Source organism: Drosophila subobscura, chromosome J (assembly GCF_008121235.1).
Source record: "Drosophila subobscura isolate 14011-0131.10 chromosome J, UCBerk_Dsub_1.0, whole genome shotgun sequence".
NCBI lineage: Eukaryota > Metazoa > Arthropoda > Insecta > Diptera > Drosophilidae > Drosophila > Drosophila subobscura.
The window spans coordinates 17,647,314-17,670,424 of NC_048532.1; the positions used below are offsets into that span (position 1 = coordinate 17,647,314).

Consider the following 23,111-nt stretch of genomic DNA (forward strand, 5'->3'; position numbering starts at 1 on the left):
CAGGGACACAGCCACCAGTTGGGGCAATGGCAATCCAATGGCTGGGGAATGTCTCGTCAATCGTGGGACTCGTTTCCGTTTATTTGCCAACGATTTTGGCATTTTGTTTGTCTGTTGCTTTAAACAAATTGAAAATGAAGATTGAATTATCAATCATTTCGCTTGCATCCAATTTCTTTTCGATTAAGCCCGCACGTAGCCTTTGATTGCCTGATTGTTAGCGGAATGTTGAGGGGCCTTCAGCCTCATGGAAATGCATTTCTATAGTTTGTAAAAATGATTGCATTCGCATGTGCTGGGGGCTCTCCTCTGGCTCTCATTTATGGGGTATTTGTGAATGGTTCGAGTGATGTTGCACAAGTGAAAGCGGTGCTGGCTGAAGCCTACTTTTGAGTGAGTGGATTCCAGCCCTGAATGCTGAACGTTTGGGCTTGCATTTCGCGTATAAATTTGCATTTATTGCCAGCAGCAAGTTCCCCCATCAATGGGTATTCCTCGGGTCTATGCCACACTCAACTTTCGTACCCTTTGCCCCGTGCAAGATATTGAGTTCTGGAAAAAATCCTTCCCAATTGCGTAAATCAACAGAGGAAATGCAGTTTTATCCGGGGCGTGCGTGTCATAATCTGTTTGATGGCAGCCCCGCCCCCCAAGGCTGTGGGGGAATTCGTTTTTTTGCCATAAAAGTTATTGATTTTAATTTGGCTTTAATTGCACTTGAGTGCATTTCCCGTCTTACGTGCAAGGGCATGGCCCCCGCCAGGCATGGCATTTCTTAATTAAAATCATGGAAAATGCCAGGCATCCAAAGAGAATCCAGCAGAAGCTGCCACATGCCACACACACACAGACACAGAGAGGAAGGAGAGCTTCCAGCTCTCAGCTATTTGCATATGAAATGCAGTTCAATACGAAATATGGTCAGTGATAATCAACAACTGAATCAATATGCCGCCGCTGCAGCTGCTCCGTGTCCATGTCTCTGACTCTGTCTCTGTCTCTGGCTCTGACTCTGTGTGTGCATTGTGGCAGAAAGCCTTGGCAGAGCACGAGTTCCGGCCACAAAAGAGATGTCAGCGAAACAAATGCCGCATAAAAAATGATTTCAAATACTTTCAGAGACACACAGAGAGAGGCAGAGAGACACCCCAAAAGTTTCAGCTATTTTCACATTTATGAGGCAAAGCAAAAGGAAAAGGAAAACCAACAGCAGCAGGAGGAGCAGGAAAACAAAACAACAGGCAGTCGGGGCAGTCACCGAGACGCTACCAGGACCTGCAGGTCGCTGGGAAAACAATGCAGCGGAAAACAAAACTCAGCGCCGCACAAAGCCCACTGCCATCCGGCTCCGACTCCGGCTCCGGCTGCTGCAGCTTCAGCATTCCTTTGGAGCGTCTTTTTGGCACAGCGGGAGACATCAAATGAAAGCCAGTTGCCGCGCATTTTTTATGCATGCAACACGAAGGACACACAGAGGCATCCCGGCTACAATGGCGTATTACATGGCAAAGGCAAGGACGCACACAAACTCCCAGGAGGAACTGGCCCCAGTTCCAGCTCTCATGCATCTTTTAGCACTGGAAAATCTACCCATGATGAGCGAAGTGCCAAAGTGCCCGAGCGTCCAGTGTGGAGTGTTCTGCCTGTCCGTTTGTTCTTGCCTTTTTGGCAGCACTAAAAAACTCGAAACTTGAGCGACATTTCGGCAAGCAATTTGCCATTTGGGCCATAAACGTTTCACGGCATTTGATTGATTTGTGTGTGTGGGGCCTCGGACAGGCCCTCAAGACAAACGTCTGCCGTGAGTGCCGCCATAAACAACACGAATATGCCCGACAGCAGTGTGTGTGTCTCTGTGTTCGTGTGTTAACCTTGCCACAGCAGATAAGATTCCAACAGCGGGCACCAAATGGCTGATAAATGTGCCGCGCGGCTTGCCAGAGTCCTTCAATTTGAAGCTGAAAAGATGCTCCAGGTAGTTGGACTCCCGGGAGCTCCTTGGCTGCTGCATTAGCGGCTTTCTGTGTGTCCTCAGCCACTCGCCAGGCTCCACATTTTGTTTGACAATTTGGCTGGCATTTTTATTATGATTTTGGCTTCTTTTTTTTTTGTGGCATTTATTTTTTCGTTTCCCGTTTTGCTTGGCTTCCTTCCGCTTGTTTTGTGTGCGCTGCGAGAGGGTATTTTGACTGTAATAAGAACTTTGACAGGTGGAGGAGGATACAGCAAAAGATTTGCTGTGATTTGTTTGACTTGAGCACTGCCACAAGCTGCTGCAGCTCTGTTACCGATCCCAGAACCTGAGGCTGCTTTTGTGGCCTTTTCTCTAGCCAGCAAACTGCATAAAAAGCAACAACTAATATTGAACCCCTTAGCTTGTATTTTTGCTGCATAAATCCATTTAAAACTGCTACCCAAAACTTCAAGTAAATAACACAAAAATGCAAACAAAGTCGCTTCCAAATTTATCCCTGGTGGAGTCTAACATGAAGGGTATCTTCCACGGCGGCGTTTCCCCCGCGCCATTCTCTCCCATTTTTTGTGGTTCTTTTTTTGGCAGAAGCGTTAAATATTTCACATTGTCATAAAGTGCGCGCCAACTGCGGTTCTGGGTTTGGCTTTCGAGGGGGGGAGCAGCCATGGCCCCGTGACGGCAGCGACGCCACCTCCCATGCTGTGGCCATGCCCATGCCCAGCTGCTGTGTCCGCCTGTGTGACATCTCCACGTGTTTCGAGTTTTGCTGCTGCTTTTTTGTAGCCTTTTTTGTTGTGTGTGTTTTGTGTGTGTTGGTTGCATGCCACAGAGTGTGTGCGCGCATGCTACTCACCGATATGTGGGCACCGGATGTCCTTGAGCGATGCACGGCAGCGTTGTTTGGCCATTAAGGACAACATGCCGCATCGAATGCTTCTCCACGTTGATGCGCGGCTGCACCATGCCCTTGGGCTCCGTTACAATAATGCGGCCAGGATATGTGGAAATTTGTATTTCACCTGTGGGGAGAGAGAGCGGGGAGAGTCGGGGGAAGGGTAGTGGTATGAAAAGCGGGAACAACTCAAGCGATGTGCCCCCGTGGCAATTACTTAGATTTAAAGCGTGGCACAGCCGACGCTTAAACTGGAAATGTTTTGCCTGCCTTTTTGGCCACTTTTTCTGCTCTTTTTGTGGCTATATTTTGTGTATGTATTTTTAATTAATTGAAAGTAAATGAAAGCAATCGAGTTGATTGCTTGGACAGCCTGGGCAGCTGCTCGGTTCGGTTCGGTTCGGCTTTGATTTTTCCCTCCTGTTGCTTGTATTTCTTTGCCGCCAAATCCCTGGCCAAGCCACGTGCCGAGGGAGAGTCCTGCACTAAGAGAGGGAAAACTAATTCCATTTTGGAGCACATATTGCATAGCCTGCCTCCATTATGGCTGCCATTGTTACACATTCGGTGTTGGGTTGGGGGCTTCGGCTTGGGCTAAATAAATGGATTTTGTGGCTTTAAATTGTAATTATGTGGTAGCTGGAGTGCTGGTCGCTGCGATAAATGAATTAGTCATGAATACACCCGCCGAAACAGCAACGTGGCTGCCAGAGCCACAACGAACCCACGGCTCATGTTACACTCTTAATGAGCGGCACTCCGTGGCTCAGCGGTTGCCATGGCGTGGCAGTTGGCATTGTTGTTCGCCGACTACAGACTGCGGGCCAAACGGATGTGCAGCTCATATTTCCACGAGCCAAAACTCCGAGCTGCAACTTGCGGTTTTTGTGGCTCAATTCAATTTGATTAATTAGGCAAACAGCAGGCGAAAATGTAGCCATGGCTGTGGCTGTGGCTGTGGCTTCAACCGCAAATGGCACAGCCAGCACCTGAACATGGCGCTGGGAAATGTATAAATTCCAAGCTGAAGCTGCAAAGGCAAACAATGCCAAAACATTTACACAGACACACAACTCCACACCGCACAAACCTAAGGAAAGATTGCAAAGAAAAGCGAGGAAAAGGTAAAAGGAAACTTTTATCGCACTGATTGATGATGTGAAATGTGCGGCACAAAAGGGCTAATAGAAATTCGGCTTAAGCGCATTTTCACACACAATAAACTTCAAATAAGCCAAGCAAACAGACGGGCAAAATCTCATATAAATATACCCCAAAAGGAACTCAGACAGGGGCTCAATGCCCCTTTTGCCGAGCGGCGATTGAATGTCACGCATCATAAATTATGCACAAAACGACAAATTGACTTTCGGCCAAGGGACACAGACACAGACAGACGTGGGAAGGGGCTAAAACTATATGTTCTTGAGGCTTAAAGTGGGACCAAAACTTGCTCAATCTCTGGCCAAAGTTGTGGGGGAAAACTAAATACTTTGGAGTAACTTCTGTAGCTTTTGTGGCTCTTCAATTAAATTCTTGGCTGCATGCATGCCAAGGATAAAGGTGCCAGCTGTGGCCTGTATTCTGAGCATAAGAAGCCTTCGATTGAGTGTAGAAATCTCTTTAATTTGAACCGCTCAGGTCCGCCAGAGCTGTCTGTTCATTGCTTATTTATTCAATGTAATTATAGCTGGACCAGGCAGCAGGCACCAGGCAGCAGGATGCCTGTACCCGGCTCCTCTCGCTCAGCTCAGCGTGGACGATTAAGTCGGCGAAATGCGATTATCACGTACCTGTCAGTCTATTTACAGTGCGGCATGTGTAGGTCTTGTACGCATCATTGGGCCCGGCATTATTTATGTACAGCTCGCCGTTCGACAGCACCGTGTACTTGCCACCAATGTCCGTGTTCGGATACAGATGCATGCCCGTGTCCTGCACCCAGGCGGTGACCATTACAAACTCTGACATGTAGCTGGGCACCTAAAGAGAGAGGGAGAGGGGGAGAGATAGAGAGTCATGGAAGGAGCTTAAGCAAATTTGCTGACCGCTGCTTGGTGCAAAATCAGATTTTGCTCTGGGTAAGTGCATTTTGTGGCGCCATCGGGCAAAGGGAAACACTTTCACTCGCTGCGGGCGTTTTCCTGCCGCTTACCTGACACTTCAGCACCGCCGTGTTGCCCGTCATCACGTACTCGTCGTGCACTTGGACCGCATACTTCTGGTTGACGACTGCAAAACGAGTTCAAAAACATATTTTAGGTGTGTCACATTTAATCTTTACAAGGGGATAGAGGGTAGAGGGTTCAAGGGCAACACACACACCGGCACAGGGCTCCAAAATTATATTCAGGCCTCCTGCCGTTGTGTTTTATTAGCCCAAAAGGTTCTAATTTATTTTTTATTTATATTTTTAATGTCCCCAAAAAAGGGCAGGCACAAATATGTGTGCGGCACATTAAATTCCGGCCTCAGTCCCTGCCCCTGCTCCCTGCCCTGTCGCATGTGTCCAACGTTTTGTGACACTTAACAAAAGTGTTGCCGTTTGTCAAGCAGGCAGGCAGCACCGAGGGAGGGGTCGGGGCTGCTGGCCGTTAAAAAATTGGATTTGCCAATTTGAGTTAAAGATTTTTGTTCGGCCCTTGTCCGCTGTCCTCTCTACGCTGTCCAATGCCAAGCGCTCAGCTGCAAATGAAGAATGACAAGGGGAGCCTCCTACAAGGGCAGGGCAGGGCAGGGCAGGGCAGTGGCTTGAGAGTCCATGAAAAAGAGGAAACTTTTCTTGAAAGTGTAAGTGTTCCTAGGGATAAATGAAGCAGTTGCTTGGGTCTCATCTTTTAGACTTTACAGCCATGAAAAGTGCATGGAAAACTGCAGAATCGATTTATAAATGAAGAGTTCACTGAGCAACAAACACTCGAGGCATTACCCTGAAAATCAAACCTCTTTCTACCTATTTTCAACCTACCTTAAATACATTTTTTTCCCATTCTTTCGCACCACTGTGGGTCGCTGCTTTAAGAGCATTTAGCAGCTCCAAGGGCTAGAGCTAGCTGCTGCCTGATGGCATTTGGCAAATGAATTAAGACGGACAAAGGCAATTTTCACACAGTTGTGCGTGGAATGGCGAGTGCGTTTCATTGCTCATTCGTAAGGGGATTGCCTTCGAGTGCTAATGGTAAATAGATTAGGGGGAAGGGCATATACTCCCCTTCCTCTAAGCCCACTTTTTGCCGCCACTTTTTGCTGGCGCAACTTTAATATGCTCCAAAATTGGATAAAAGTTTAATTTGAAAAGTTGTTGTTATTGTTTGCATTTGGATCTATTGTTGCTGTTGCTGTTGCTGTTTGTTTGCTGTTTTTGTTGCCAAAACTTTGTGACAACATTTTATTATAATTCCTCTGGCCAATGCTCCAGCCACTGGCACCGCCACTGCCACTGCCTCTGTTTCTGTTCCTGCCACTGCCACAGCTCCTGTTCCTGTTCCTGCTGCTGCTGCTGCTGCTGCTGTTTCCCACTGCAGTTTCGTATTTCCCTTTTGTGTCTTCATTATTTGTATTGCCAGGATCAGGGTCCGAGCTTAGAGCGCCCTCCCCACATTTTTTCATACGACATCTTCTGGCAGCAATTTTTTCAAAGCTTTGTGCAGGTTTTTGGTGTCCTCTTTGAGGGCATTATAATGGTATTTATGGCCCAGTTTTAAGCTATATTTATGCATGAAACTCGGTTTTTTCGTGCACATTTGAGGCTCAACAAGCGAGACTTGGATCTCAATCCTGCCTCATTTTATTCAATCAGCAAATTTGAAAGATTTTTGCCATCAATCGCTCTTCAAGGGTATCAACTGCTTCGATGCCCAAGCAGCCCACACATTCCTTTGCTTTCCTTGCTTTTGCTTCGTTTTTTTTGGGTTTGCAAAACTTTTCGAAAAGTTCTTTTTTCGCCTTTCATGTTGCATTTTGCATGAAAATTTCCAAACTGAAGGACAGCCCATGGAGTGCGGGGTGGCAGGAGCCAAACAATGTTGCAGCAGCAGCAGAGATGGCAGGGAGACAGGAACAGGACAGCTGGGCAGGAAAGTAAGTACGAGAAGCTAAGTTTATAGTCGCCGCAGCAAAAAACCAAGAGCAAAGAGGGGGGAGAGGGCAGCGTGGAACGTGGCATGAGCATCATTCGCTGCACTCGGCTATTCCATGCGGAAATTCATTTCCGTTTTGGTTTTTTGTGCATGTAAAAGTTGCACCCAAAAGGGGAAGTGGATTTATGCTTATGATGCGACTGTCGGACCGCCTCATTGTTATGTTTTTCAGGGTATTGTTCAGGGTATTGACTGCTCCCAATATCATCTGATAAGCAGCCGCAGCTCCTTGGGCTCATGCCTCGAGGCCTGGCAGCAGCCCCAGCAATGTGCATTCAACTAATTAGAAACAAATTACGCAGGTTTCAGACGCAAGCAGCCAGCGGCAGTGCCCGCAAAACTTCTCCCAGCTCAATCACAAAACTTTGCACACGCACACAGGAGCGGCACACATGAACATGCCGAGTCTTGCAGGGATTCTGCGGCATGCACCTTAGGCGGAGATGCAGCGTGTCTGCCTTTTGTTTGATGGAATGCAAAAGTGCAAAAGGGGCAAAAGTCAGCGCTGGAAAGTCGTGCTGCTGCGGCAACTTTCGTGGGCCAACCTCCCAGCCATTCATCACTGTCAGGAAAAGTTCGCCAATGCCTCAGCTGAGCGCGGGACGAGCTGCGCGCTGACAAAACCAAATGCCAGCACTTGCGTCTAGCTCGAGTTGAATTATATATATGTGGGGGGAGGTTTGGGGAGGGGTTGGTTGGGAAATTTGTCACGAGTTTTTGCCTCAAAGTTGCGCTAATTACGTGGGGCAACAAAAGGCAGCTCCTGCGGCACATCAAACTTAAGCGCCGGCAATTAAATGTGGGACAGGGACAGCGGCGGAGGGTCCCGCATTAGCAACAAAATTACTGGCTCCAGTCTGAGTGCTTGGCCATCGCAGATCGCTGATTTCCCCCCGAAGAACTTCTCTCCAAATTAGGCAAAACGTTTTGCGCCAAATCCACGCGCTGTCGAATTGTTCAAGCGGAAAGCTCTCCGGCAAGGACTTCGCTCCGAAGGGGGAGAACAATTTCTGGCACACATAAAAACGTAGAAAAAACAAAGGAGAGAGCCAAAGGGAGTGCGAGAGCGAGTGCTGGGGCCGCAAATAAAATAAGCCAGCGGCCAGGGCGAGAGCATGAAGCAACTATAGAGGAGGTCTCGTCGGCAAAAACTAGGGAAACTTGCGAGTGAAAGGGCTCTCGCTGTAACCTTGCGCATTGACAAGCACACGAGCACTGAAAATTGGGGAAAGTAGCGAGTAACTCTGCCACCGACGAGATCTCCTTTATAGTTGCTTCATGGGCGAGAGTTGGCTGCTGAAAAATGGCTGCCGGACATTTGCCGCAACACAAAAAAAAGCAAACCAAAACCCACGCACATGTGGCAGCCTCTCTCTCTCTGCTTCTCCCTCTATCTTAGATCTTTTGCGGTTGCTTTTTGCTTTGAACTGCGGACTGCTGCGTGCTCTTTCCCCTTTTGCTTCCCGCCTTATCTGTGGCGGAGTCTGTGCCCCGACCGCTGCTCCCTGCGTTAATTAAAGTCCAACTCAAGCGTAGCCTTTGAGGCTTAGCCTTTGGGCGCCCATTTGTTTTGGGCAAATCTTTTATGCTCGCTGCTAATTGTCGTAGCATTTCGCTGGCCCTTTCCTTGCTTGAATTGGCGGCCCAATGAGCCGCAAAATCTATGCGACATGTGATGGCAATCAAAGTGATGGCGACGCCGTCTCGACCGCTGCCAGTTCGAGGTTCATTAATGCAGTTCAGGGCAAAGCATGGGCAAAAGTTTTGGCCAATGTGAGGCACATCATGAATATTCTATGCACTAACCCAGAGTGGCGCAAAAAGGGAGCCAAGAAAGAGCTCCGCTGTGGCTCTTCTGCCATAACCAACTCCACATGCCCCAAGCCAGAACGCACAGAGTATTTCCTCTGCGCCGTTTCAAGTCAATTCTCGCACACTGAGGCGCCAAATTAGCGCCGAGCAAAAGCACAATTGGGGAGGCAGGAAGAGGCAGGCACTTGCCGGCAGCAATAGTAATTAAAACTTGCGTTGACTGCTTTTAGGCGGACATTGGGGCTGGCGACTGAAGCTGGATGGAAGCCGGGCAGCGCGCGAAAAACTTTCCAATTAGGCCAAAGTTTGGCGCCAACAACAGCAACCAGCAGCAGCAGCGACAGCAGCGACGAAAGCCAGAGAACTCGCTCCGTCAGCACAAATCAACTTTCCCAGTGGCTATAAATGCACAGCGACAGCGGAGAGTGTTCCCTGCCCGTTTTTTGGTTGTTTTAAATTAATTAAAAATTATTTGGTTGGACTTACCGCCGCGCACATGAACCTCGCGACTGAGCACGGTGCCCACGAGATTGCGGAGTTTGCATCTGCCGGAGAAAGGATTGAGCATTGAGGATAAAGCTGAATCTGTGATCAATATTTGACGCACCTGTAGACTGTGGCGTGCACCTCGTGGCGATACTTTTCGGCTGTAAAGGGATAGAACATCATGCTGCCATTGGAGAGCTGGAAAACCATGTCCTGCTGCGGCGGTATGGGTGTCCATTCCACCTGGAAGGAGGCACAGAAAGAGAGGGAAAGGCAGGAGCAGGCGGCATCATTAAGACGGGGCCAAGGACACAGGCATAGGGCAGGGACTGGGCTGCAAATGCTTACCTCTGGCGGTGGACTGCCATGGCCGGAGCATTCTATGAGGCCGCCCGAATTGTTGGAGAACTCAACGCGATGCGGCGGCTCATGGAGAAATATTGGTCCCTGCAGATCCAGTCCATTCACAATTTGGCTCGTCTCGGCTGCAGGGAGGCAGGGTGGCAAGTGCCAGAGAAATTTCAGTTAATTTTCAATTTTTAATTAAATGTTTTGCTTGTTTTTGGGGCTGGGGCTGGGGCAGGGACAGGCACTCCATGCCGCACGAGCGCCCAAAGTTAATTTCAATTTTTGTTAGACCAAAAAAGTTTTCGCCGCCCCGCCCCCACAGCTCTCCCGAGCCGCCAGCGGCTCTCTTTTGGCCTCGTTCTGCCTGAGCCTGGGCCTTGGCCTGGGCCTGTCCTTCGCTTTGGCTTCTTGCTGCCTGGCCTAAATTCTAATGAGCGCCACAACAAAGGCTCCGCTCTGGAGACAATTGCTTTTACCTGCCGGCCATTGTGTGGCTCTCCACTGACCACACACACACACACACACAGCACAGCACAGCTCCCCCCTAACTGCTTTGGTCGTTGCATAATTTTGTGGGCCTTGCTTTAAAATTGCTTTTGAGGCTCGGCTTTTATGTCTTATTTGTTATGCACAAGGCCCCCGAGGCCTGGACCAGGCTTAAGGCGTTGTCTGCTGCGGAGCCACAGTGAAGCTGCCCCCTGCTGCAGCATGAATAAGTCACGGAGCGGCAGCAGCAGAGAGTCTCAGAGAGAGCGAGAGTTGCCGGTGTCCTTGTGGCAGCACTAAATTTGTAAGCAATTTTCAGCAGTTGCCGCTGTCTCAGTCCCAGTCCCGACGCAGTCGTGCAATAATATGAAAAATTGTTTTGTCAAAAAGGCATTAGGCGTGTGATAACGGCAGGGGGGTGTGGCATGTGGCATGCGGCATGCGGCATGAACCCCCCAAAGTGTAGCACAAACTTTGTGCCACTTTCGTGGCCGGCGGCTTCTGGGCTGTCAACTGCAATGCCCAAAGGAAATGCGAGGGCAAAGCAAAGCCAAGAAAAACAAAAAAGAAAAGCAAAATGTTTGTGGGGTACAAGGGAAAAAGTGTTTGCCGCAAGTTGCAGCAAGCGGGCGGGGTTGGGGCAGAGCGCATTAAATTTTGCAGTTTTAGTTTTTAAGTCACTTAAGATAAAGTTTGTTTCCTGTAGAGACTTCCACCGCCAACCGACCTCCCACCTCCCCCACCTTCACTCTAAACCAAAAACTTTCCTCAGCCAGACACGCTCTAATGAAAATTTAATTATCCATCGAGAGCGCGGGAGAGTTGGAGTTGTGGGAATGTCTTTTTATTTTCCACAAACTTAATGGCAAATGTGGGGAGTGGGTGGACTGGGAGCCTGATGTGTGCCCGAGTGCGGCTGAGTCTTGCGTTGATTTGAGATTTCGCAGGTAGGATTTCAATTAAAACTTTGTCTTAGGCCCACAGACAAGCTGCAGCTAATTAGAGGCAGTTCGAGATGAGTTTTGCCAGCGCTTGACTACGGCAAACTGTCATCAAAATGTTCCACAAATCCAATGGGTGGAGGGTGGAGGCTCCTGCCTGACAGCAACTGTTCCAACTGCTGCTGGCTGCTGTCTCCCTTCTGTGCCAGCTGCCACTGCTGTCGCTCCTCTGCCTTTGCTGCTCAATCCTCTGCACAATGGCCTGGCTGATAAACTCAATGAGGGGCTGCCACAGCCATCCAATCCGCCCGTTAATGCCATGCCCTGCCACAGTGCCTTGATGCACTCTCTGCACGCCATTTGTCAGTGCTGTCAATCAAAAGACAGCGCCAGATAGAGAGTCCGCATCCGCAGACGAGTCCGCATTCGAGTCCGAGTCGGAGTCCGAGTCCGAGGCTGCTGGTTGGCAGCTTATTAATGTAAGTGCCGCGCACATTTCCCTTCAGCTAAAATCAATTACGCGCAAAAGAAATGTGTGCAGGACAGGGAGTGGGCAGAGTGGAGGAGAAAACTAAATGAGAACTAGCAAAGGCAGCAGCAGGAGTGGGGCATCATTATCACGGATCATTAAAATTTCACCGTGATGCACCGACAAAAGGGAAATGAAAGTAAAGCAGGAGCCAGCCATAGAGCGCGCTGCGATATGGGAATGAAAAGTAGCAGAAAAGCAGCAAAGAAAATAAGAAAAGAAACGAAAAGAAAGGAACAGTTGACAGACAGCGAATGCAAATGAGCAGCGGCAGCAGCAATGACTCCTCCTGCTGCTACACAGCGAAAAATCAGTCAAGTGGGGTTCGGATTGCAACAGGGATTCGCGCTGGCCACAAAAGGCCAGATAACTTCTTTGAGTTACTGCTTGAGGTTACTCCTTCTTGGGTACTGCTTCTCGAGGTCTTGCTTTGATTCTCTCAAGTGTATGCCAGCCACGAATGCGTTTTGCCTTAATTAAGAAGAAAATCCCGTGCGAAATGAAAAACAGAGACAAAAGCTGAAGACTCCAAGGCAACTGCTCCTCCGCTCGCTCTCTCTCTCTCTCTATCACTCTCTATCTCTCTCTCTCCCCTGCTCTCTTTCACTCTGTTTCTTCTCTGACTTTAATTCACATTTCATTCCGCTTTTGGCTCGTTGTTTCCGCCGCTCTAAACGACTGGAAAATTCTTTTTGCCGAATGTCTGTAAACAATAATGAAGTTCTGGCTCTCGGCTCCGCACAGCTAAATCAGGCTAAAAACTTTGCCCTTCAAACAAACACAATTTAAATGAAAAAGCAATTTCCAGCAAGGAGAAAAGCAACAGCAGCGACAGAGCAACATTAAAGCTGATTTGCATACGCCGTGAGAGACAGTTTAGCCCGTGGAGAAGTAAGGGGCAAAATGGCTTGACAAATAGACTAGAACGAGACGCAGGAATGGCACTGGCTGTGGCACGTTCAAGGGAGCGGTTCAGGGGTTCAGCTGTATGTGATTGAGTCAGCCGAAAAGTGCGAGTCGCAGGCAACGTTTAATATTTAAAGCGCCCTCTGACCCAGGATTTGGAGAGCTACAGCAGCAGCAGAGGCCATTCCTGGAGTGTCTCTCTGCCCATTTCCGCTCCGAGTTCGCCTCAAGTGCACGCATTTTTCTGCTTAAAGGCCTCGACTAATGCCAGCCGATGGATCTGGGCTTCAGGAACGGGATTCTTCAGCTCTGTCTGAGTGCGCAACAAAGCGGAACACACAGGCAATGTGGATGTGTGTGCAAAGTGTATTTGCTTAGGTCAGAGTCAGAGGCAACTTTTCCTGACTTTTCCTTTGACTAAAACCAAACTGGAAACAGGGAAAATGCCTCGAAATTGACAACTTTTCATTGTCTTTACACTGCACGAAAAGCGGGGGAGGCAGCCGCCAAAGAATTGTATCTGAAGTTTGCATCTCATTTGCATTTGGCAGCCCATCAATCTCTCGGCAGCTGCAGAAGTAGCAAAATAATTAAGCTGCGTTGCCGCTTTTTGCAGCGTTATTTTGTTGCGGCTTTTGTTGCCACTGTGACACTTGCCACTTCCTCACTCGCTCTCTCTCTGGCGCCCTTTTTGTGCAACTCAAAAAGCCAAAGTTATCAGCAAAAGATCAACGACAGAGCAGGCATGCCTCATGCCTCATGGTCCATGTCCATGTCCTGGCTGGCTGCAGGCGCTTTTGTTTCTTTGCCCATTGCCAGAGTCAGAGCCAGCGCCAGAGGCCTGCGGGCTGCCATTGCTGATGATTCTGCTGCTGATTCGACTACCGGCTGCTGCTGCTGCTGGTTGCTCCTTCCTCCCAGCTCCTGCTCCTGCTGCTGCTGCTGACTGTGACACTAAAGGACCTTCCTGCCTTCTTTCATTCTGCCTACTGCTTGTTGGCTTTGCTGCTGCTGCTGCTGTTGCTGATGATGAAGCTGATTATGGCGCTGCATGCTTTGGACTTAAGCTCCTGGTTGGTGCCTGGCTCCTTGGACAATGTTGCCAGGTCCTTGCACAAAGCCCCAGACCAGCTCCCAGCTCCCAGCTCTCTCTCAGCCCTGTTTTTGTTTCATAAAATAGCAGTCGACGCTGCCAGCAGCTGCATAATCTTGGCCCTCCTGCTGCTGCTGCTGCTGCTGCTGCGATATGCAATGTGACGAACTGCCAGCAATGCCCCTGCCCTGCCCCACCTGCAGCTCCTTCCACCAGCCATTCCTTTCATGCGCTGCCATAACGTGACATTCGAGGTCATTCACATTTCGAGGGCGTGTTGTTGAACTTGGGGTGTGAAGCGGGGACGGGGACGGGCACACAGCAGCGCGCACACAGGAGCGGATTCTGGTGGGTAAAGGGAAGTCCAGAGCATGCTGCGAAGATCTTTGCAAAGGTTTTTCTTTGAGCTAACTGCTGGCAGCGTGACTGGAACTCTGGCTTACAGCTAAAACTCCATTTAAGGCTGCAAAATCCAAGCAAATATCTTTTCCCACATCTGAGCCACGTTTTGCCGCCCCTCTGTTACGCCCATTCCGCTCCTGGCTCTCCTCCGCGCCTTGTGCCCAAGATATTTGTGCAAATATTTCTTTCATCCCCTCCGCGGCCACTTGTGCATTTGTTTAGCGGGTCGTGGCCGCTGGCACCGTGTCTGGGCTGGCTCTCGCTTGCTAAATGCCGTGACACATTAGACAATGAGGATCTCTAATTATGGCTCGAAAACTGCAATTAACATTTGATCCTTCCTGGTGCGCGTCTTCCGTCTGCACTTCGCCTTCTGCCAAAGTGCGTCGCGTGTGTGTGGCTCTCTGTGTCCTTTGCTGCAAGCTCTTTTGTGTGTGCCCCGAAGTGTCGAGCCACGCCAGTGGCAGAAAGTTTCACAAATGCGGCTGCCAGCTCCCCCTTCCTGTCCCCCTGTCTGGGCATGTGCAACTTTTTGCTGTTGACTTCGTTTCTTTGAGGCCGCAACAAAAGTGAAACGTGTGCTTTTCAATAATTCAGTTTTATGGCACAAACTTCCACTCGCTCCCCTCCGCACGCTCTTCTCCCTGCACTGCTTTGTCTGCCTGCAAAAAGTTGGAGGCGCGTCCCTCATTAACAGCAGCAACATCAGGCTTCAGCAACATCACTGACGCTGGCAACATCAGGCATCAGCCTCAGCGCTAATTGAAATGCTTTTCGCTTTTCAATGTGCCCCACACTGCACACCCCCCCTGCGCTGCTGTTCCTTTGGCTCAACATTTAATTGCATATCTTACGAGGGAGGGGGGTGGAGAGTGCCAGCCATTTGTTGCCAAATTCAAATCATTTTCATCGATTAGGGGCAGGGGCAAAGTGCTTGGGGGGAGTGTTTTTTTGTGTGTGGACTAATACTCACCTCGTATGACATACAGGATCAGGACGGCCTTAAAAAGGCTATGTAAATCCATTTTTTATGCGCACTAATGCTTTCCATTACATTTTTTATGTCTGGGATTTTAAATGCCGAATTTCGCTTTGATTTGTTTGGTTTTGTTTTCTCTTTTTTTGTTCTCTCTCTTTTCACGCTTTTTTCTGCGTTGCTTTACTTTGTTGCTTGCTCACTCACACAAGCACTCACGCGTGCTGTCGTCTGTCCCGCTCTTTTACTCTCCCGCTCTCACGCTCATGTGTGTGTCTTCTGCTGCTGCTGCTGCTGCTGCTGCTGCTGCTGCTGCTGCTGCTGCTGCCGTGATTGAAGCTGTGCAAAATGTTAATGGTTTCCCGTTTTGTTTTGCAGTCGCTGTCGCTGTTGTTGCTTTTACTGTTACTTCTGGCTGTTGCCTTTGCTGTTGTTGCTTTTGGCGCTCGTTACGCCTCTGGTTATATTCGCTGTTTATTTATTTTCCGCATTACGACGTGGCCGCGCAAATTAGAATTTTGAATTCGATGCGAGCTGCGAGCGAGCGGATTTTAATGTGCCTGCAAAAATACAAAACGTGAAAATTGTGAATTAGTTTTAGGGGCAAGATACATAATTCTCTCTAGTAAATCTCTGGCAATCGTTAAGAGCAGCCAAAGCAGAAGTTCCCTGAGCCAAGAACCTATTTTTCATGGAGTTTTTTCTTCGTTTTTTGTGCTTGTTTTTTAAAGCTTTTGTTGCTGGTGCTCCCTTTTTTTCCTTTTGATTTCACTTGACGATTCCCATGTCAGCGGGTATATTAATCATGTCAAGTCAGTGCCACAAGGCGTGTGCCCCAAGTACAAGCGTTTGAGGCTGGGGGTGTAGCTAGAGAGAAAGAGATTAAAGAGCGAAAATGCACAAGGAAAAATCAGCGAGCAGTCGGAGCTGAAACTCCCATGAAACTTGTGAAATTTTCAGTAATTTTTAGCTCGCAAAATTCAACTCAAAACTTGCTCACAAAACATATCAAACTTTGCTTTTTCCGAGTGTACAAATCTCTCTTCCCCTCTTGTAGTCTCCCTCCCCCCTCTTTGAAGTCTCTCCCTATAGCTGTGTGCTGGCATTTTCTTCCTGGTTTCGGGGCTTTTGCCGCCCCTTTGAGCGCATTTTTATGCTGCCAGTGAGAGGGAAAATTATGCATCAGCGCGAAATTGGAGCGCCATAAGTTTGCCAACTGAAGTGCTGACATCCTCATCTGCTGAAGAGTGTAGAGTTGGTGGGGGAGCACTGAGCTGGAGCTGGAGCTGAAGCTGTAGATGGAGTCGCAGACTGAGCCACAGCAAAGCCTCAGATCTGCTGGTTGCAAAATATGACAAAAATATGCTAAAACACGTGTGCCTGCACGCATATCTCCCAACAGTGCCCCCCTGGCATGCCCTTTTCCCACTCTTTGGGGCAGCCAAGCGGCGCAGTGGTCCCCAAGGTAAACTTCTGGACATTGTAAAAAACGAATAAAAGCAATACACAAAAAGAGGGGGGAAAAAGGAAACGGGCAAAGAAAACAAAAATGCGGCACGAAACTTGAAACTATGCAAAAGGGACACAGGAACTCGATACCGAAAAAAACGCAAGAGAACGAGAACGAGAGAACGAGAGATAAAAAAGGAAGCGTATAAAACTGTCAATAACGATAAAGTAGAGAGTCGAAAAGGGAATGGCAGTCAGGCAATGGTAGGGAGGAATGGTAGGGACTGCAGGGGGGAATGGTAACAAAATGCCGCTTAAGCAACATGGAAATTATGCCCAGTGCGAATATCATCAGCAAAACTGTTGGAAACAGGCAGCAGGGTGGGGGGTAGGGCATGGGGAATGCTTCGTTTATTTTCTTCGTTACTTGTTGTATTTTCTTCTGCTCTGAATGCTCCCCCCCGCCAGTGGTTCTACTCCAACTCGGGGCTCCTTTTTTTTTGTTGTTGCCTGCTTCTCTGTGTCCCCGTAAAAAATCATGACTTGGCAATTATGCGGCAAATGTGCGCAATGGGCAACACTGGCAGCAAACAAAAGAGAGAGAGAAAGGAAACAGAGACGCACACAAAGGCAGGCAGGAGGCACCGAGAGTGAGAGATGGACAGGAGACAGAGTGTGAGATGAGGGGGAAGACAGGGAGTCAGAGAAGACTGAGAGCAGCAGCAGCACAGAGCAAAAGAAAGCCAAGAACATGCACATATATTACGCATACGCCGCATTGCACTGACAACGTTTGCTAAATTGCTGGCAATTAGTCGAAAAGTGCGACGACAGCCAACAGAAAAATGTATCAAAATTGCAGGCTTAAGCTGATTTTTCGCCCCAACTGCGGCACACAGAAAGTGAAGCACACAGAATTGTGTACCCAAAAAGAAAACCCACAGAAAGTTGCAGCAAGGAAACAAGCATTAAAATGGGTCTAAATTTAACTTAAATAATATTCCACTGCAGCTAGAGCCTGTCCTTCCATTTTACTGGCAAAACCTCCACCGAAAGCAACCAAAATTTAAACATCTAAAAGCCAGCTAATGCCCGCTTAAACTCTTCCTTGAAATCCATCCGAAGTGGTCTGCTGATCAAAGCGGAAACTCTACTTTGAGCTGCGACTTCTGCCCCGCCATTTGCCTTATGTTTCCTTTATGAATGGTTGAGTCTTTGCCAAAGGCTTACACACTTGAAGTCAGCTTCGATTTATTTGTATTACACTTAGCGCAGTGTCTGCCTCGGGGTGTCCGCCCCCTGCCGTCGCCTGTGACAATTTGTGCCATGGAAAATGCATTAAAGCCTGCCCCAGGCAACGCCTCTACAGCGCCAAGCGCACATGTGGCGCAAAAGAGAGAAGGAGAATGGAGCAGACAAGGCCAAGACAAGTGCAATTTATAGACTTCAATCGCTTGGCCAGGTCCGTGTCCGTGTCCGTGTCTGTGTCCGTGGCTGTGTCCGTGGCTGTGTCCGTGTTTGCTCTTGGGTCTGACTGCTCAAGCAACGGCAGCCTCCGCCGTATGGCAGCAGCAGCCATCGTGTCTGCCAAATACGTGATTTATTTTAATAGATAATCATTATGCCATCGATTTCTATCATGTCTGCGGCATCTGTTTCGCTTGTTGCATGCCACTCGAGCGCCCCAGCCCCCAGCCCAACTGTCGCTTCTGTTGTACGTGCGTCAATAAATCAAAATCAAATGGCTTTTAGCTTATTGTTTTCGCGTGAGTAAATAGAAAAAAAAACGACAGACAGATAAACATGTGTGCGACAAATGGGCAGAGGTTAATGCCCATAAAAGTAGGCTACAAATTGGATCTAAGCTTTACGAGAAAGAGAGGAAATGAAGAGTGGGAGATGAAGTTGCATCACGGCTTTAAGCGGTGGAGCTGCTGCTGTTGCTCCTGCTGCTGCTGCCGCTGCGGTCATAGTTCACGGTTCATTCACATGGCGTAGCCGTATTTAAATTGTGCCATTATGCACTCGAGAGACCGTGGAGACCCCACACAGAGGCAGACCCTCTCGCTAATGACTTTTTACAGCATCTCTGGGTACGGCTGCCGCTGCCGCTGCTCCTGCCACAAAAAATCAATAGAATGCAAAGGACCAGAACCACGGACTGCATGGGAATCTCGGCTGGCAAAACAAAAGGGGCTCAGGCAAGCAGAGAAACAGAGACAGGCAGAGGCACAGGCACACAGGGGTGTGCGGGGGGTAGACAGAGGACAGTGGACTATGGAGAGTCGCAGAGTGGACGAGTGGCAGAGTGGTCCAGAAGGTTGTCGGCTGTCGGCTGTCGTCTGATGCATTGTAACACTGGCCGACCGGCTGGCCGCAAACAAACAGCGGCAGGCAGACACAAATGAAAATAGAAATGAATGTAAAAAATAGTAGAGAGAAAATCAATAAACCGAAAGCATGAAGCAACAAACAAACAAACAACAGAAAGCGGCGGAAAGCACTGGCATTCCAGTGGGGAAAATGCATAACAAACTGTGAAATGAAAAGCCAGAGCTACAAAATTGTGCAAGAAATTATATGCATAAAAATATATGTAAGGAGGGGGAAAACAGGGTAGAGAAAGGGTGGCAGAGGTAGTGCCTGTGCCTCGTGCCTCTGCCTCGTGCCCTCTTGCCTCTGAAGTGCACATAAAAATCATTTAAAAACAGCAGCCAAGCAGACACGGAGCAGAGCAGAGCACAAGCTCGGGGGCAGGACCCCTCCACAGCAGCAGGAGGCAGGCAGAGAAGGAGGAGGCAGGAGCACTTTCCAGCTGCGGCCCGGCTCCAAGGTAAGTCCACGTCGCTCTGATTCACTGCAAAAAAATTGAGTTCAACCGAGAGAGAGCCTCACCCGCACCCTTCCTCCCACTCTCTTCCTAGGTACGCCGCGCGGGGATGTACACAAAATGGGTCTAAAGTCATAAACTTTTCCCCCATTTGCAGCTGATGCCAACACGTTTTGGCTGCTTTTGCTGTTGCTCAGTGATTTTTCCTGTGCCTGTTACTATGCCACGCTTTACTGGTCCTTTGTTTCCTTCGCCTCGTCTCTATGACTAACGAGGGAAGTATTGGGTTAAGTAAAATATATACCAGTAATAGTACACCAGAGGGTGGGCTGCAAAAACAATGGAAAATTGCTGAAAAACGTACTAAAAGTTAGTTCCGAAAAAAGTCTGAGAACGGCAGAGGCAGAAACTGCTGAAATTCTTTGGGAAAACAATGGGGAAAAAGCGACTGAAAGCTGCAACGATACTGGGATAATGGAAGAGAGAGCAGAATGTGAGGAAGTCTCTCTGAAAGTCTTTGTTTTAATTGTATTTGCTATGTTCAATGTATCTTCCAGCTGCCAATCCCTCGTGCTTGGGCCTATGCCTTATGCTCGCGTGTTTTGCCATAAATCCAACAAGATTGTTAACCCAACGGCAGCGGCAGCGGCACATCAATCATGAGCAGCAGTCGACGACCCGCAGCAATAATTTTAAATGCCAAGTCAGTCAGGGATTGGGAGCTCGGGGATCGAGGCGCTTCGAGGCGCGCTTAAAATGTCGCACGCCAATCAAAAGCAAAAGCAAAAGCAAACATAAAGCAGAACGGCAGACAGGCAGCAGGCAGGCAGATCGTAGAGCTCGGCTCTCGTGTCATTTAAGTATAAATAAAATATAAGCCGCAGCCCCAGACCCCCCAGAATATCATTTCTCAACTTTTGGCAAACAATTTTTGCTTGCATATTTTCGAGGCGCCTCCATTGCGAGGCTCCGTTGCAAGTGTATGTGTGTGTGTGTGTGTGTGTGATTTCTTAATTTGTTACAGGAAAAACTTTAACCTACATCCTCCCTGCCTCCCTCCCACCCCCCTGCCTGATATCATTCCCTCTTTTCTCTCTGGGTTAAAGTGGCTGGGAAACTTTCCTTTGGCTTTTGCCCTTCCCTTTCCTTTTTGCCTTCCTTTTGCTTTGTGAGGCAAACATTTTGTACGTGACTTTTGTGGAAAATGATGGATCAGTGTGGCTGATTGGGGTTTGGGGCGGGGGCAGAGTGTGCTGGAGAAAAGTGAAACTTGTTCCTGCTTTCATTCTTCCTGGCTTCTAATTAATGTCAGCAGCAGCCTGCCCTTAGGAGCTTCACAATTTGGCTGCCAGATTGCGCACACGCAGCGCAGCGCAGCGTAGAAGCAAGCCAAAATATTGCGTATACGCACTGCGGGCAGCTGTTGCAGCAGCACGAGAAATGTAGTGGGCCTGCCCTCAACCCAAAAGAGAGACAAGGAGAGAGCGAGTGCGAGAGAGAGAGAGAGCGTGACGATGACCGAAAATTTAAATAAAGCAAAACTGCGTTGTGCCGGCAAAATGGCAGAAACTACAATTACTACAACTACTACGCACACACACACACACACACAGTGAGCAGGGGGAGGGGGTATATGGTATATGTATCCATGTGTCTGCAGCTCGCTGCATGGCTGTGTGGATGCTGGTCACTTCCGCTGTAAAACGCATGAAATACGAGAGATTTTTACTACACATCAGCAACAGACATCAGCCTCAACATGCGACACATGCCACGTACATACGTACGAGTGTGTGCGTTGTGTGTGTTGTGTGTGTGGGTCTGCGGCAATCAATAAATTTTGTGTGTGCAGCAGCCACAACAGCAACAGCAACAACAACTGTGGCTGCTGCTGCTGCAGCTGCACTATAAGCCACATCTAGTAGTAGTGGCCGTGGCATGAGTATTTCGCATTCGTATTCGTATTCCTGTGTGTATCTGCATGTGTGGCCGCACGAGTATATTGCCGGCACAGACAGATTTATAGTTTGTCATGGCGGCGGGCAGCAGGCAGCGTTGGCCAAAAATAGTTGCAGCCCGCTCGCTCTCTCTCTCTCAGGGGATAGCTGCAGTTTCGTTCATAAAATCAATAGGCCTCTCTGCCTCACACTCTCTTTCTCTTTGTCTCTACCTCTCTGCTGATGCTGCTGCTGCATTAGCCGGCCGGTCTTCAGCAAGGTGTACACACACACACACACACACCCCACACACACATTTATGAGCACACGAACTTTGCTGCTGCTCAAGCTCTTCGCTGCTAATTGCCTGCATAAAGGACACACAAAAGAAATGTATAAATAAATGCCATTTGCCCCCTGACCCCCCACTGAGCAGGGAGGCTTGGAAAAAATGTCAAACAATTAAGCGGCAATTAGCAGCAAAGGTTGAGAGAGTGTCGCCAGCAGGCAGGATGTGCTCGTCCTCGTCCTCGTCCTCGTCCTGTCAGGCTGCTACGTGAATGCGTTGCTAAATGTATCTTCAGCTGAAGCTGCTGCTAAAAACGGGTTGGCCATGCCCTCAATTTGGGGTTGGGCATGAAAGCTGAGAGGCACTTAAGAAAGCGGAGGTTACCCCGATGTCGGGGATATGTCGAGCTGCTGCTGCTGCTGCATATGCCTTATTGATGAGAAGCGAAGGCAAAGGCAAAGGCAAAGGCCATATGGCACTTTGCTGGCTCAAAGAACAATATTTTAAGTGGATTTTGGGGGGAAGATCTTTAAGCGTGGCAGGGAAATCTGAGGAAAAGGTTTAGTCAACTTTCGCTGGGATATTCATGCTAATCTAAACAGCAAATTTAATTCATAATAAATAGATAAACTCAAGCAACTCCCGCTCCTCCTCCCACTGCACCCAACTACTTCCGCCCAAAACCAATTTCAAGCCTGTAAACACTCCCAAAAACGCTCCCAGCACTCCCCAAAAACACTTCACTTTATTACAAGTATCTCGAGACGACTATCTGCTCATCAACTAAAACAAATTTGCATGCAATTTGCTCGGCACTCGCACGCGGGCACTTTTACCGTTTTAGGTGTACAACAAAAACAACAAAAACAACAAAAATGTGCAGGGAAGAGCTAGAAAAGAAACCTTAAAAACAAAGTTCTTGCTGTTGTTGTTGTTGCTTTGTCATGATTTTAGCACGTTGTTGCAATTCAATTTATTTTCAATTTGCGCGCATGCAACGAGCAGGGAAGTACCTCCAAAATGGGGTGAGTACGAGTACGAGGCACGGCACGGGACGGCACCTTTCATTAGGGACAACACAGCATTATCAGCGTAAAAATTGCTTATAGCCTTGTTGCATACTTGGCGGAATTTCACGGAGCCGGCACACTCAACACACAAACACACACACACACACGCACAAATATCCATGGATATATAACAGAAATATATCTATGTACAAGTACTGTTATTTATACGGCACACGCACGTTCTTTGCCGCTAACTTCTCTTGTTGCTATTGCACTTTCGCCGCCTTTGCATGCTCTTTCGTACACAACGCGAACGAACTGCAAGCCCAAAAAGACAGAGACAACAACAATACTGCGACGGCGCGCTCTCTTTGCGTTGCTATTGATAACGGTTCTTTTGGTCTTTGCTCTCTGTCACACTGCCGCTCTTTTTAGTCTCTCTCTCTGCCTCCACACTCACTCCACTCTCTTGCTCTCTCTCTCTCTCTCTCTGTGTCTGTCTGTCTGGCACACTTACAATTACACTTCTCGGCAAAAAGGAAGAAGAGGGAGAGCGAGAACAACCGACAACGAGGAACGTCGAACAGCAACTGAATTCTGATTGCGCTGTC

At 48.6% G+C, this 23,111-nt stretch overlaps 1 protein-coding gene and 1 long non-coding RNA gene across 6 annotated transcripts in view; both read right to left on the reverse strand.

The window, feature by feature from the left end:
- LOC117894616 (Down syndrome cell adhesion molecule-like protein Dscam2) overlaps positions 1 to 15,247 on the reverse strand; it is a 30,836-nt gene extending 15,589 nt beyond the window's left edge. For 2 of the 5 annotated variants that reach the window (XM_034801774.1, XM_034801773.1), the window contains exons 1-7: positions 14,983 to 15,246; positions 9,653 to 9,789; positions 9,426 to 9,547; positions 9,305 to 9,363; positions 5,023 to 5,099; positions 4,661 to 4,850; positions 2,829 to 2,994 (exon numbers count right to left, since the gene is read on the reverse strand). In XM_034801774.1, coding sequence (XP_034657665.1) covers positions 2,829 to 2,994; positions 4,661 to 4,850; positions 5,023 to 5,099; positions 9,305 to 9,363; positions 9,426 to 9,547; positions 9,653 to 9,789; positions 14,983 to 15,034 — 803 coding nt within the window. In that variant the 5' untranslated portion in view covers positions 15,035 to 15,246. Of the gene's footprint in view, positions 1 to 2,828; positions 2,995 to 4,660; positions 4,851 to 5,022; positions 5,100 to 9,304; positions 9,364 to 9,425; positions 9,548 to 9,652; positions 9,790 to 14,982 lie in introns of all 5 variants that reach the window. The other 3 variants (XM_034801772.1, XM_034801770.1, XM_034801775.1) reach the window with 2 other exon arrangements.
- Positions 15,248 to 15,466: 219 nt separating this feature from the next.
- Positions 15,467 to 23,078, reverse strand: LOC117894627. Its single transcript, XR_004648883.1, has 2 exons — positions 23,018 to 23,078; positions 15,467 to 15,545 (listed from the first exon to the last, which is right to left on the reverse strand). It is a non-coding gene; the product is annotated as an uncharacterized LOC117894627 (long non-coding RNA).
- Positions 23,079 to 23,111: the final 33 nt, after the last annotated feature.